Source organism: Durio zibethinus, chromosome 5 (assembly GCF_047325235.1).
Source record: "Durio zibethinus cultivar Kanyao isolate XHJ-2024 chromosome 5, ASM4732523v1, whole genome shotgun sequence".
In the NCBI taxonomy this organism is placed as follows: Eukaryota; Viridiplantae; Streptophyta; class Magnoliopsida; order Malvales; family Malvaceae; genus Durio; species Durio zibethinus.
The window spans coordinates 29,721,759-29,735,153 of NC_143166.1; the positions used below are offsets into that span (position 1 = coordinate 29,721,759).

The window sequence follows — 13,395 nt, forward strand, 5'->3', positions numbered from 1 at the left end:
TATAAATAAATTTTCTTCGAAACCTACGGTCTGTTTTAATTTTTAAATGAAAAAGTCATTTATCACGCTAAAATTTTTATAAAAAAAAATTGACTCTTAAAAAAAGTAGATTTTGATAATTTTAAATATAATAGAATATATGATATAAAAATGATAAAAATATGAATGTGATAAAAAATCTTTAATAATAGATTTGATATTTTTAAATATGATTAAATATAAAAATAAACTTTATACTATTTTTGTCAATTTAACCTCTTAAAAAATAAAATTATCAATTTGACATCCCAATTTTTATTCTATCATTTACTTCGATATCTAAGATTAACGATGTCAATCAACATATTGACATAATATGAACATTTAACAAGATATTGACATGTATAAAAAATTTAATAAATGTCACATCATCAATTGTTATATCAACATTAAAAAAAATTTTCACAAAAAAATCTAAACATTTCAAAAAATTAAAAAAAATAATTTTTTAAAAAATTATAGGAAAAGTAAAAAAACAAAATTGAAATATTTTAAAAAATTATGAAAACTTAAAAGATTCAAATAATCTGAAATTTTTAACAAAAATCCAAAAAAAATTTAAAATTTTCTTTAAATTAAAAAAATCAGAAATAATTTAAAATAAAATAAAAAATCTAAAATTTTTTGAAAAAGCCTAAAAATTTTAAAAGAATTGTAAAAAAATTTTTAAAATTCTAAAAATTTTTCATTTTTTGAATTTTACAATTTTATTTTTATATATTTTTTGAAATTTTGAAAAATTTTTATGAATATTTTTTGATTTTTTATTAAATTTTAAATTTTAAAATTTTTTAAAATTTTCTTTTAATTTTTTATAATTTTTAAAATTTTTTAATTTTTCAGATTTTTAAAAAATTTACAGATTTTTTGAAAAAAAAATTAGATTTCTTTATTTTAAAAAATTTTCAAAAAATTTTAAATTTTTTTAATTTTTTAATTTTTTATGTTTTTCTTAATCTTTTTGTTTCTAATTTTAAGAAAATTTTACTTTTATTAAAATTTTCATTTTTTCTAATTTTTTAGAAATATTTTATTTTTTTGATTTCTTATTAAATTTTTGATATTTTTTTAAATTTATGAAATTTTCATAATTTTTTGAATTTTTATAATTTTAAAAAATATTTCAGATTTTTTTTAATTTTTTTATAATTTTTAAAATTTTTTTAAATTTTATTGAAATATTTTTCTTTAATATCGACGTGATAATTGATAATGTAATGTTAATTGAAATTTTTTTACACGAGTTAATATTTTATTAAATGTTTATATTATATCAATAAATTAATTAATAACATTAATATTTGGAACAAAAGTGAATATCGAAATAAAAGTTGAATAATAAAATTGATAATTTTATTTTTTAAAATATTAAATTAATAAAAAATATATATAGTACATGGATCATTTTTATATTTAATTCTTTTAAATATAACAATTGATATAATACGTAAATAATAAAAAAAAAGTGATATTTTTTAAAAGAATTATATTAGTTTTTATATTTTATAATTTTTTTTGAGTATATAAATTGACAGGTTCATTGACTTTGTTTGTTACGGAGAAAGCAAAATTCGCACCGTTTTAAGAATCTGGCATAAGGTAGAGAAAGGAAACACAACACTAATCGACCATGTCATGTGCCATCTACCACGAAGTGTCCGTATTTACGAAGCTCTCTTATGACCCATCTACCACCAAGTGTCCGAAATTGCCAACTTTCCTTTTTATTAACTCCTCCGGTTTGCAAAAGCCATTGTCACCCTGACCCCCTGCTGTTCTGTTCTTTCCTGCTTTCCAAGACTCATATTTTATCACTACTCTCTCTCTCTCTCTCCCTAACTCTTCACTTGATTTGGTTTGGTTTGATTTGGTAAGCCCACGAGCCTCGGATTGTTCGGTATGGCGATTTCGCCCCCTTTCCCTCCCCTTTTTCTTTTATTTATTTAGTACTGATATCTTTGTCTAACATGCAAGCTTTTTTTTTTTTTTTTTGGTTTCTGTTTGGTTATATTTGTTTGTATTTATATCACAAAACGATCTTTGTTTCTTGATCTGATATCTCTCTTCAACACGCTATACTTAACCGCTTGTTTTTTCTTACAATAGTAATTCTTTTCTTTTCTTTTTTTTTATTTACTTCAGTTTAAGCCATTCAATTTTTTGTTTTTTTATGTTCCTTATCTTGGGTTTTTGTAAATTTCCGGCTTCTTAGGTAGATGTTGTCAATGGAAAACGATTCCCTTTTAACACTTTTTTCTCCTTTTTTTTAAAAAACTTTTTTACTTTGAAATAGAGCTCGTTTGATGATTTTGATTTTTGATAATGGGTGCAGATATTTTGTAAGTGAGGAGGGTTAAGCAAAGGAGATGGCCAATATAGACATTGATGGAATCTTGAAGGAGCTTCCGAATGATGGCCGTGTTCCCAAAACCAAGATAGTATGTACTCTTGGTCCCGCTTCACGGTCCGTAGCCATGGTAGAGAAGCTGCTGAGGGCTGGGATGAATGTTGCTCGCTTCAATTTCTCTCATGGCAGCCATGAGTATCATCAAGAGACCTTGAACAATCTCAGGACTGCTATGCAAAATACAGGCATTCTCTGCGCTGTCATGCTTGACACCAAGGTCCATTTTCTTACTATATCCTTGTTTTATGACGATAGCATAATCTGTATGAAGTTGTTTATAAATGTTGAAGCCTTTTTGTACATTTTGTTTTCCAATTAGAAATTTAACTTGAAAGTAATTTCAGTGTGTCTGTGAATGGGAAAAAGTGGGAGAAATAAGAAATTATTTTGAGACATTTCACTTTACTGAGCCCAGAAATTTTCTACATTACTAATCCAACATGCCAATATGAAATTTTGTTTGTAATATCTAATAATCTAATAAACTTAAAATGAAAGATAATGGGTCCTAAGGATTTTTTTTCCTCTATTTGTTCTCGGTTTTTCTAACATTTGTATTTTCCTTCTTCAGATAGTTTTTTGTATTTCACTGTGCTTTGTTGTTGCAGGGACCTGAGATTCGAACTGGATTCCTGAAGGACGGGAAAGCTGTTCAACTGAAAGAAGGCCAGGAAATTACCGTAACTACTGATTATGATATTAAGGGAGATGAGAAGATGATCTCCATGAGCTACAAAAAGCTGGCTGTTGATCTGAAGCCTGGAAATAACATTTTGTGTGCAGATGGTACAATCACGCTAACAGTGTTGTCCTGCGATCCTGCTGCTGGAACTGTGAGATGCCGCTGTGAGAATACTGCAATGATTGGTGAGAGAAAAAATGTCAACCTTCCTGGTATTGTGGTGGATCTTCCCACACTCACGGAGAAGGATAAGGAAGACATCTTAGGATGGGGAGTTCCCAACAGTATTGATATGATTGCTCTTTCATTTGTACGCAAAGGGTCTGATCTTGTTAATGTCCGTAAGGTCCTTGGTCCCCATGCGAAGCAGATTCAATTGATGTCGAAGGTTTGTTGATCTGTTTCACTTTTGAATTATGATTAATAATTAGATTCTATGTGGTTTCTTTATGCAATGAAATTGTTTATGGTTGGAGGTTTCCTTGTGGGCTGTTGCTGTTACTCTTATTCGAGAAGAGTTGGTAGGGCCTCCATTCTTGTGGAATATAATTACTGCTTGATCTCACAGACTATTGGATTTAGACCTAACCACAACTTGAATGTAGTTAGTGCCTGCTTTGCCGTTGTTCTGCATGTCCAGCAGCATATGATTTTTATATTAAGAGAAGAAGACCTAGGGTGATACATTTGTATTTATGAGAAGTAAATTAAGTTTATCTTTAGTAGTTTGTTTTTCAGTTCCATTATTGTACATCAATTTGCAAAATCCATTTGTTTGGTGAACTGTGTCTGTCTGCACGTGTTGTGCCTGCTTGGGTTTCAATGTGTGATTTTCAATATTTGATGGCACAGATTGCCAGGTTTGACATTGTGTGTTCCTTCCTTCTTTCTTTCCTTTCTGGATACTCTAGTCTTTCATTGGCTATGATGAGTCTTCTTATTTTTGTTTTTAGACTGATAAGTGATATGGCCGTTGTTATTCTTTTAGGTTGAAAACCAGGAGGGTGTCATCAACTTTGATGAGATCTTGCGTGAGACTGATGCATTTATGGTTGCCCGTGGTGATCTTGGAATGGAAATTCCAGTAGAGAAGATCTTCTTAGCACAAAAGATGATGATATACAAGTGTAATCTTGCAGGCAAGCCAGTGGTTACTGCCACTCAAATGCTTGAATCTATGATAAAGTCTCCAAGGCCAACCCGTGCTGAAGCTACTGATGTTGCTAATGCTGTCCTCGATGGTACTGATTGTGTCATGCTCAGTGGCGAGAGTGCTGCTGGGGCCTATCCAGAGCTTGCTGTGAAGATTATGGCTCGAATTTGTATTGAGGCAGAATCTTCCCTTGACTATGCTGCAATCTTTAAAGAAATGATTCGATCAACTCCACTTCCAATGAGCCCATTGGAAAGTCTTGCATCCTCAGCTGTACGAACAGCTAACAAGGCTAAAGCTAAACTCATTGTTGTCTTAACGCGCGGTGGAACGACAGCCAAGTTGGTTGCCAAGTACAGACCAGCTGTTCCTATCCTATCCGTGGTTGTCCCAGTCTTGACAACTGATTCATTTGATTGGACCTGCAGTGATGAAAAGCCGGCAAGACATAGTTTGATATATAGGGGCTTGGTTCCTCTACTGGCAGAAGGCTCCGCTAAGGCAACTGATGCAGAATCTACTGAGGTTATCTTGGAAGCTGCTCTGAAGTCAGCTACAGAGAAGGGGCTATGCAAGCCTGGTGATGCCATTGTTGCACTTCACCGTATTGGTGCTGCTTCTGTTATTAAGATCTGCATAGTGAAGTGATGATGTAGCATCCATTGAAGGACTTCAAAGGTGGTTTTTTGTATTGCTTTTCATGATCTTTTATGCTAGTTCAACTTTAGTAGAGGATTCAGACGGGAGACAATGTTGCCCTAAGCTATTGTTACGGGATTCTATTTTGTTTTGTCTGGCTTGTGATTTCCTGCTAGCTAGCAATAATTATGGTGGATTTCATCATGCGGCCTGGAATGAAAATAACAAGCAGGGGTTCCTGGATCCTGTTATTCATGATTATATAGTATTTGAAAACAATTTGTTTAATCAGATAAAAAAAAAAGACTTGTTTAAAACAACAAAAACAAAAATTTGTTTCTTAGAGAAAGCTTCATTATAACCTCAAACCAAATAATAGCAAGAAAAGGCCGAAGGGATATAGAGGGTTTTCTTGATTCTTTAGGCCTTTAGAATTTGTTTTTGGTCTGGTGGACTTTCTGTATTTGAAACTTTGTTGGTGTATTAGTTGTCAAACTTGGACTTCATGCATTGATGGAGTAGGAACGTTTGAAAAGGGGTTGGGTTATTGGGTTCATCATGCAGAATGGGCTCAAGCATACATTCTCCAGATGATGGTTTAATGGGTTTCTGAAACAGATTACGTCTAATGCTCCTTTACTTGAAAAAAGAAAAAAGAACACAAAAATTTCGGAAAAGATTAACATCATTTTTCATTAATGGAAATTATTTAATTTTTTATTTTAATAAAAATTATATTTATCTAGTTCACTGGATCATGTAATTTTGATTATTTTTAATAAAATATCATGTGTCAAATTGTATAAAGCAATAACAAAGATAGTTTAATGATTAATTTTATATTGGAGCATTAGAGTAATTCTAAAACAAAAGCTACATGTCAACTTTCTATGAAGTACTTATAAGGATGTTTATATAATTATGATATGAAGAGTATTATAGTAATTTTGATTAATTATGGTACAAGAGTTATTTTCGTAATTATGATATAAAAAATATTATAATAATTTTGATAAATTATGATAGGATTATTTCGTAATTATGAGGGTATTATAATAATTTTAATCAATTTATGGGATGAGGGATATATATGTAATTATTGATGAATGTATTATAATAATTTTGACTAAATATGAAAAGAGAGATACTTTTTGTTATTAGAGTAGAGAAGTATTGTGGTAAATTTAAACTATTCAGAGGGGAGTTATAGTAATTTTTATAAAAATTGTTTTAACATATGTTATTTAACATTTAATATGTAATTTAATAGGAATATTATAATAAATTTTAAACAAAATTTCACATGTCAAATTTTTATGAAACAATTACAAAGGTATTTTATTAATTTAATATGTAGTTAATTTTATATTATATTAATTGTTAATATATAATTTAATAAGAATATTATGGTAATTTGAAACAAAATGCAACATATCAACTTCTTATAAAGCACTCATAAGGATATTTATGTAATTATAGTATAAAAGCATAATTATAGTATAAAAAGCATAGTAATTTTTTGCCAATTATAGTAGGGGTATTCTCGTAATTATGTTAATAATGGCATTTTAATAAATTTGACCAATTATAGTAAAAAAAAGCAAATTTGTAATTATTGTAATAGAGTATTATAATATTTTTAGCTAATTATAAGAAGATAAATAATTTTGTAATTATGGTAATAAGACATTGTAATAAATTTAGACATGTATTAACGTCATATCAAAAGGTTATTATAATATTTTTAAGGGGATTATTTTAATATATGTTATTGATTTTGAAGTAAAATGCACATATCAATTTTTTATTTTATACCTATAAAGATATTTTTATAATTATAAAACTTTTGATCAATTATGATAGAATTTTTTTGTAATTATGATAAAATGATATTATAATAATTTTGGTTAATTATAAAAGAGATATTTTCGTGGTTATGATATTATAATAATTTTGACCAATTATAAAATAAAGAGTATTTTGTAATTATAATATAAGAGTATTATAGTAAGTAATTATAAAAAATGAATTTAAATAATTATGGAATGATAGTATAATAATAAAGTTATATACATGTTAAATTCTTATCAAATATGAAAAATGATATTATAGTAATTTAATTAGAGATAATTTTATAAATGATTATAAAAGAAGTATATTTTCATAATTATGAAATAAAAAACATAATAATAAATTTAAAAACATATTAAATTTTTATCAAATATGAAAAGAGATATTATAATAATTTAATTGAAATATTTTTACATATTATAACATAGATGCGTCTGTTGCTTCAAAATCACGCTTATCCGTAAATTGTGCAAGAAAAGAATAGAGAGTAAAACCGAACGGCAAGTAAGGTAATAAATTTTGATGCTGGAATATTCCCGCTAATTTCACAAAGTCATAACCAATCACTTTCCTTTCACTAGTGTCTCTTTCAGGTTTACGGTTCAAAACTAAAATAGTTAGGATTGGTGATTTAACTCATCATTTGTAAATTTCGATTTGATTCGATTTTTTGAGATTAATTTTATTTTTAAATTTAAGTTTTAGATTGAGTTGAATAGAATAAAATTATAAAATAATTAAAATCAAATCAAATTTAAATTTTAAATAAATTGAATATGATTTGATTTAATATTATATAAAAAATTATTTTTTAATTATTTATTTAATTTTTTATTTATATATATTTATATAATAATATTTTTTAAATATTTATATTTAAAAAATAATATTTTATATTTTTAAAAAATATTTTATTAATTTTAAATCGAATCAAATTTATATAATATCAAATCAAAATCAAATTTAAATATAAAATAATAAAAAAAATTTGAATAAAATTAAATTTAAATTTAATAATACATAAAATCAATTGAAATATGAAGTGAGTAAAATTTACTCCGAACTTAGATCGATGTCAACTCTAAAAATAGGCAAGCACTTGGCCCATTGCACTTACAAAAATCAATTATCATTTTTAGGTACGCGGAAAAAAAAAAATGTTACAATAATCGAGAAATTTTTACCTTACTTTCAAACTACAAATCCACATCCAGAATAAAAAAAAGATTATAATGGCTGGCAAATATTGACCCACCATTTTATGGATCAATGGTGTCATTGGATTCATTACTTTTCTTTTCTTTCTTGCCACGTACCTTTCTTGCTTTTGGAACTAAAGCCCAATGACTTTTTTTTTTTTCTGCCTTTTGGTTTTGGCATTACTTCATCTTTTCAAATCTTAGCATTCTTTTCTTTATTGTATTTTTACAGCCAATAGACATGGCATTGAATACTTTTTTTAAGAAATAAATTTAAAATTATCTCTAATAAAAAATAAAATTCTAAAATAGTCCTTTATCAGAAAAAATTCATAATTAATTAATATGTTTAGGATTATATATCTTAACAATTAAATTATAAAGAAGAAAAAGAAGCTACTTACTTATTGATCCAATGAATATAAAATTTTCAATTTACATCACTTCATTTATCATTTTTGTCTTTCAGCATCGCAAAAGCCCAAAAATCACACTACTTTTTAAAACATGAAATAGGGCTGTATAATTAATTAATTGCTGGCGCTTCCCAAGTACATTGCTGTTTTTTAAATATTTTTAAAATATAATTTACACACACATATATATATAAATATTTTTACAAGTATCTTATTTTATATATATTAACTTATATTTCATTCAACAACTATATAAAAATGAATTTTAAAAATTCTTTATTGATTATTATCAATAATAATATGATTAATATAAAAATATTTAATTAATGCTATTATAAATCTATAAATAATTTGATAAATAATTTAATTAGAGTATATTAATTTTCACATATATATATATAAGATATATAAAAATTATTTTAAATAAAAAATTTGCCCTGTGACAAAGTGGCTTGCAGAAACCTAAAAAAGCCTGCATACAATCCCACAATCAAGAAATTGAACATATGGAGAAATTAGGGAATACAAGTATGAATCAATAATCCTCCTAGTCAAATAAAAGGTATGGAAAAATTATTTACTTGGATTCTGAAATTAGGGATGTGGATGGATTGTCTATTAAACACAAAATCATTAACAAATTATCAACTTTAATTCATAAGATATGAAAAGGAATATTAATATTTGAAAAATCCACTGCTTAATTTAAGGGGTGATAGATAAATCAATAAAAAAATTTAAATTATTTTTTATTTTTCATAAATCCATTTCATAGATAATATATATTTTTTGTATTTGAAGTTATAAATAATTGAATTTTAATCTGTGAAACTAGCTTATAACATATGATTATTGAAGATAATTAATTTTTTATAATACAATCAATGGTAATTTTATGTTTTTATCTAAATTTATTTTTTTTTATGTTATTTTAAAGATACATTCCTTTATCACATAAAGTCTTTATAAAATTTTTTTAAAATTTAATTCAATTAATTCAAATAATTATATTTAAAATATAATATTTAATAAATTTAAATTTTAAATTTTAACACTTATAATATTATTTTACATTTTTAAATTACGACGTTTTATCTAAAAAACTTTTAAAAAGTTCCAATCTTAATTGGAAAAATAAAACTTTTTTTCACCAACTCGATTGACCTATACACGATTAATTAGCAAAATAATCCTAATCGAATAAATTTCATTTATAGGGAAAATTAATGCAGTAAATGTACAAGGGCAATTTGGTATTATAAAGAAAGTGCGTGAGTCTTTCGCATATGTCCATAAATTACAACTTCCACTGCCTCCGTCACGTTAGTCTTATCCTTTTACTACTTCCCTTCATTATTATAAATTCATACAAGGACCAGAGATCACTGTGTGTGTATTTTTTTTTTTTTTGAAAACAGTTTAAAGCAGTGTTTTTTTAGTTGGAGAACTCTTAAAGCAGTGGCGGTGATGGGGAAGAGAGGCTGTGCTGTGGCTATAACAATGATAATGGTGATGTGGTTGGCGTCTTTAACAGCAGCAACCAGCAGGAGAAGTATGCTGACAAATAGTCTTGGAATGACTCCTCCCATGGGGTATCCTATGCTTTGCTCTTTGCTTTTTTCTTTTTTTTTTTATATTGTATTATGTACTCACTGCATTACTTTTTATGCTTGTTTTGAGCGGTTGCTTGTCAAAAAATTTTGGTCGGTGGAGGTTAAAACGTGAAAGCTTTCTTTGAAAAAACATCGTTTTTGACAGTTGTGTTGTCTGCATTGAACATTGTTATGCCGTCACCAGATTCGAGTTGTGATACGTTAATTAACATTGTTCTTCATGATAAATTTGAAATGGGTAATCTGTTTAAGATTGAACTTTGATAATGTTTTGCTGAGATTATGTTCTCTGTTTCATCACTTCTACAAGAAACATGATTATGGGTTGATTATCTTATTTTCGCTAGAAGAAATTGATGATTCTGCTTGGATTAACTCGTAATCTTTTTTTATTTCCATTTCCCTGCAGTTGGAACAGCTGGAATCACTTCGGCTGCAATATTGATGAAAAAATGATCAAAGAAACTGGTAGATATAATACCCACATATGCCTTTAATTTGAATTTATCCTCTTTTTTAAAAGCAGTCCTCAGTCCAGATTTCGTTGGTTGGTTGATAATACAGTGATAAACAAGTTTATAACTTAGAAAAAGGGCTACTTTTGTATGGATTTTGCTTTCATATTTATTGTAGCACAGACACTGCCTTAAACATGAATATTTTGTTTGTTTGACAGCTGATGCTCTAGTTTCAACTGGGCTTTCCAAGCTTGGATATGTGTATGTTAATATAGGTATGCTGCTATAACTATTTTAATGCCTCTAATCTGAAGTAGTACGCTTTATCGGCATCGTTGATTTAAAGTGGTTGACCAAACATTTCACCATCTGCTTTCTCAGATGATTGCTGGGCTGAAATTTCTCGGGATGACGAGGTAATTTCTTTTTCTTTCAAAAATTCTTCATATGCACTGCCTCTTTTTCTATAAAACAAGTTAGATGTTGTAGAAAGCTAGAAATGATTTTCCTATGAATGATGGAAAAAGTTGATGTGGCTATAACTACCGGACTCTAATCAATTTCAGGGTAATCTAGTGCCTAAGAAGTCAACCTTTCCATCTGGAATAAAAGCTCTGGCAGATTATGTTCACAGCAAGGGTCTTAAGCTAGGGGTCTACTCAGATGCAGGGTAATGTAACTCTAACTGTTGTGAGAAAGAAAAATGAATGCTGCTTGTGGTTGTTCAATTTCTATGAATCCTGTAATTGCTACAACAAAGCTAATGGATATACTATTCTTTATTTTCCAGGTATTTTACTTGCAGTAAGAGGATGCCTGGTTCACTTGGTCACGAAGAACAAGATGCTAAAACCTTCGCTTCATGGGTATGGATTTCAGTGATCATTTTCCATGCATTAATCTTTTTTTTTTTTAAATTTATATTGCATACACTTGCAATTAAAAAAAGTTGTTACTATTATTATCTATAATAAATAAAAAATAATTCAATGTGGTAATTGTTTTGTTTGCAGGGTATTGATTATTTGAAGTATGATAACTGCCATAATGATGGTTCGAAGCCAATTGAAAGGTAGTGTATTCATATCTATGATAACAATTCAATTACACAATTGCCTATTGTTCAAATTTGTGGCACTGTATCCAAAACCTATAGCCATCTTCTCATATGTCACTATTATTCTTCATGTAGATACCCTGTCATGACTCGTGCTTTGATGAAGGCTGGCCACCCCATCTTCTTCTCTCTGTGTGAATGGTACCTTCTGAAGCACGGCAACTTAAGCCTTTAATCAAGTATTTGCTGATTCTTCTTGGTTTGACTTATGTTTTCATTTTGGTTTCCTAGGGGAGATATGCACCCTGCTGAATGGGGTGCCCTTGTAGGAAATAGCTGGAGGACAACTAATGACATATCTGATACATGGGATAGGTAAAGATTCATGCTGAGAAAGTTGGTTTTTTCTTTTGGGAATCCTAGCCTTGGCCAAGAGCCATAACTTATAATTTTTGCTGCCTGGCAGTATGATCTCCAGGGCTGACCAGAATGAAGTTTATGCTGAATATGCAAGGCCTGGTGGTTGGAATGGTTAGAATTCTCTACCCGTTGCGATGTTTTAAACAATGCAGAAATCATTTATAAGTACGATTTCTGATAAACTTATTAATATGTCTTTTATTTCAATAGACCCTGACATGCTTGAGGTGGGGAATGGAGGGATGACAAAAGATGAATATATAGTACATTTCAGCTTATGGGCTATTTCCAAGGTATTGCAGATGAAATCTTCCTTTTGATGCCAGGTGATAAGCATGTTGCATCTGGTTGATAAAACGTTAAATTTTATTGCAGGCTCCTCTTCTTCTTGGTTGTGACATAAGGAATATGACAAAAGAGACAATGGAGATCGTTGCAAATGAAGAGGTCATTGCTGTTAACCAAGGTAATTACAGTACCTTTCTACAAAAACCATTTTGTTCCATCCGTAATTCATGCATCAATAGTTATCAATTTTTATAATTTCATGTTATGGCCTGCAATAGATCCATATGGTTTTCAAGCTAAGAAGGTTAGGATGGAAGGTGATCAAGAGGTAAAATTTATACAGCCTCTTTTTGGTTCACTCTATGCTAATATGCCATACTCTGCTCAGATTTGTCACTCCTACCTTTTTTCTCTGCGTTAAAACAGATTTGGGCAGCTGCTCTTTCTGGCTATAGAGTAGCTGTGGTCCTACTCAACAGGGGTCCTGTTCGTTATTCTGTAACAGCTCGCTGGGATGATATTGGACTAGACCCCAAGAGTGTTGTTGAAGCAAGAGACATTTGGGAGGTACAAAATTGTTGCTACAAGCTTTAGCATATCCTACTGTCATTTTCCAAGGTGCTGCTGTTTTCCATTGCATCTTAACTCTTATGGCACACCTTCTAATGTACATGTATACATCTCTTGCAGCACAAAACACTGGAGACGCGATTTGTGGGCAATCTGACAGCAACTTTGGATTCTCATTCATGCAAAATGTATGTGTTGAAGCCAATTGCTTAAACAATCACTTCCACCTAACGCCAGTTGCTATGGAATGTTAACAGTCTCTTCTGTTGTAGGGTTTTAGCTAGTAGTCACCTGATGTCACGGTCCTCATTTAGAACTTGTAATTCCTGATGTGGCATGGAATTAGTTTTTTTTTCTTTTTCTTTTTTCGGGATCAGTACATGAAATTAGTCCTTAATAATATGGAGGAAGCAAAGCCTTCCTCTTTAATTAGATGCATAAAAGGTGATTTCAGGTTGCAAGTGATGGTTGCAGTGTTGCCGAGATTTTCAGATTTACATATGTAATGAACTAAACAATAAGATTAGACTTATTTTTTTTAATATATTTGAGACTATCAAGGTTTGATCTTGAATTAAGAGTCAATATTCTATCAACATAGAC

General features: G+C 29.0%; 2 protein-coding genes across 4 annotated transcripts; both read left to right on the forward strand.

The window, feature by feature from the left end:
- The first annotated feature begins 1,749 nt into the window (after window positions 1-1,749).
- Window positions 1,750-5,175, forward strand: LOC111282081 (pyruvate kinase, cytosolic isozyme). 3 transcript variants are annotated; one of them, XM_022870008.2, is made up of 4 exons: window positions 1,750-1,936; window positions 2,372-2,663; window positions 3,055-3,516; window positions 4,117-5,175. In XM_022870008.2, exons 2-4 carry the CDS (start codon window positions 2,406-2,408, stop codon window positions 4,927-4,929), a joined length of 1,533 nt encoding a protein of 510 aa, XP_022725743.1. In that variant the 5' UTR covers window positions 1,750-1,936; window positions 2,372-2,405; the 3' UTR covers window positions 4,930-5,175. The 3 variants fall into 3 exon arrangements, with proteins under 3 accessions (XP_022725743.1, XP_022725744.1, XP_089617136.1); XM_022870009.2 differs by having other exon boundaries at window positions 1,750-1,909; XM_089761010.1 differs by lacking the exon at window positions 1,750-1,936 and adding an exon at window positions 1,985-2,144.
- Window positions 5,176-9,711: 4,536 nt separating this feature from the next.
- LOC111282053 (alpha-galactosidase 1-like) lies at window positions 9,712-13,366 on the forward strand. Its single transcript, XM_022869961.2, has 15 exons — window positions 9,712-9,978; window positions 10,409-10,467; window positions 10,676-10,732; window positions 10,839-10,873; window positions 11,024-11,127; window positions 11,248-11,323; window positions 11,471-11,529; window positions 11,650-11,715; window positions 11,806-11,889; window positions 11,981-12,045; window positions 12,145-12,227; window positions 12,310-12,400; window positions 12,501-12,550; window positions 12,649-12,789; window positions 12,913-13,366. Exons 1-15 carry the CDS (start codon window positions 9,854-9,856, stop codon window positions 13,003-13,005), a joined length of 1,188 nt encoding a protein of 395 aa, XP_022725696.2. The 5' UTR covers window positions 9,712-9,853; the 3' UTR covers window positions 13,006-13,366.
- The last annotated feature ends 29 nt before the right edge of the window (window positions 13,367-13,395 follow it).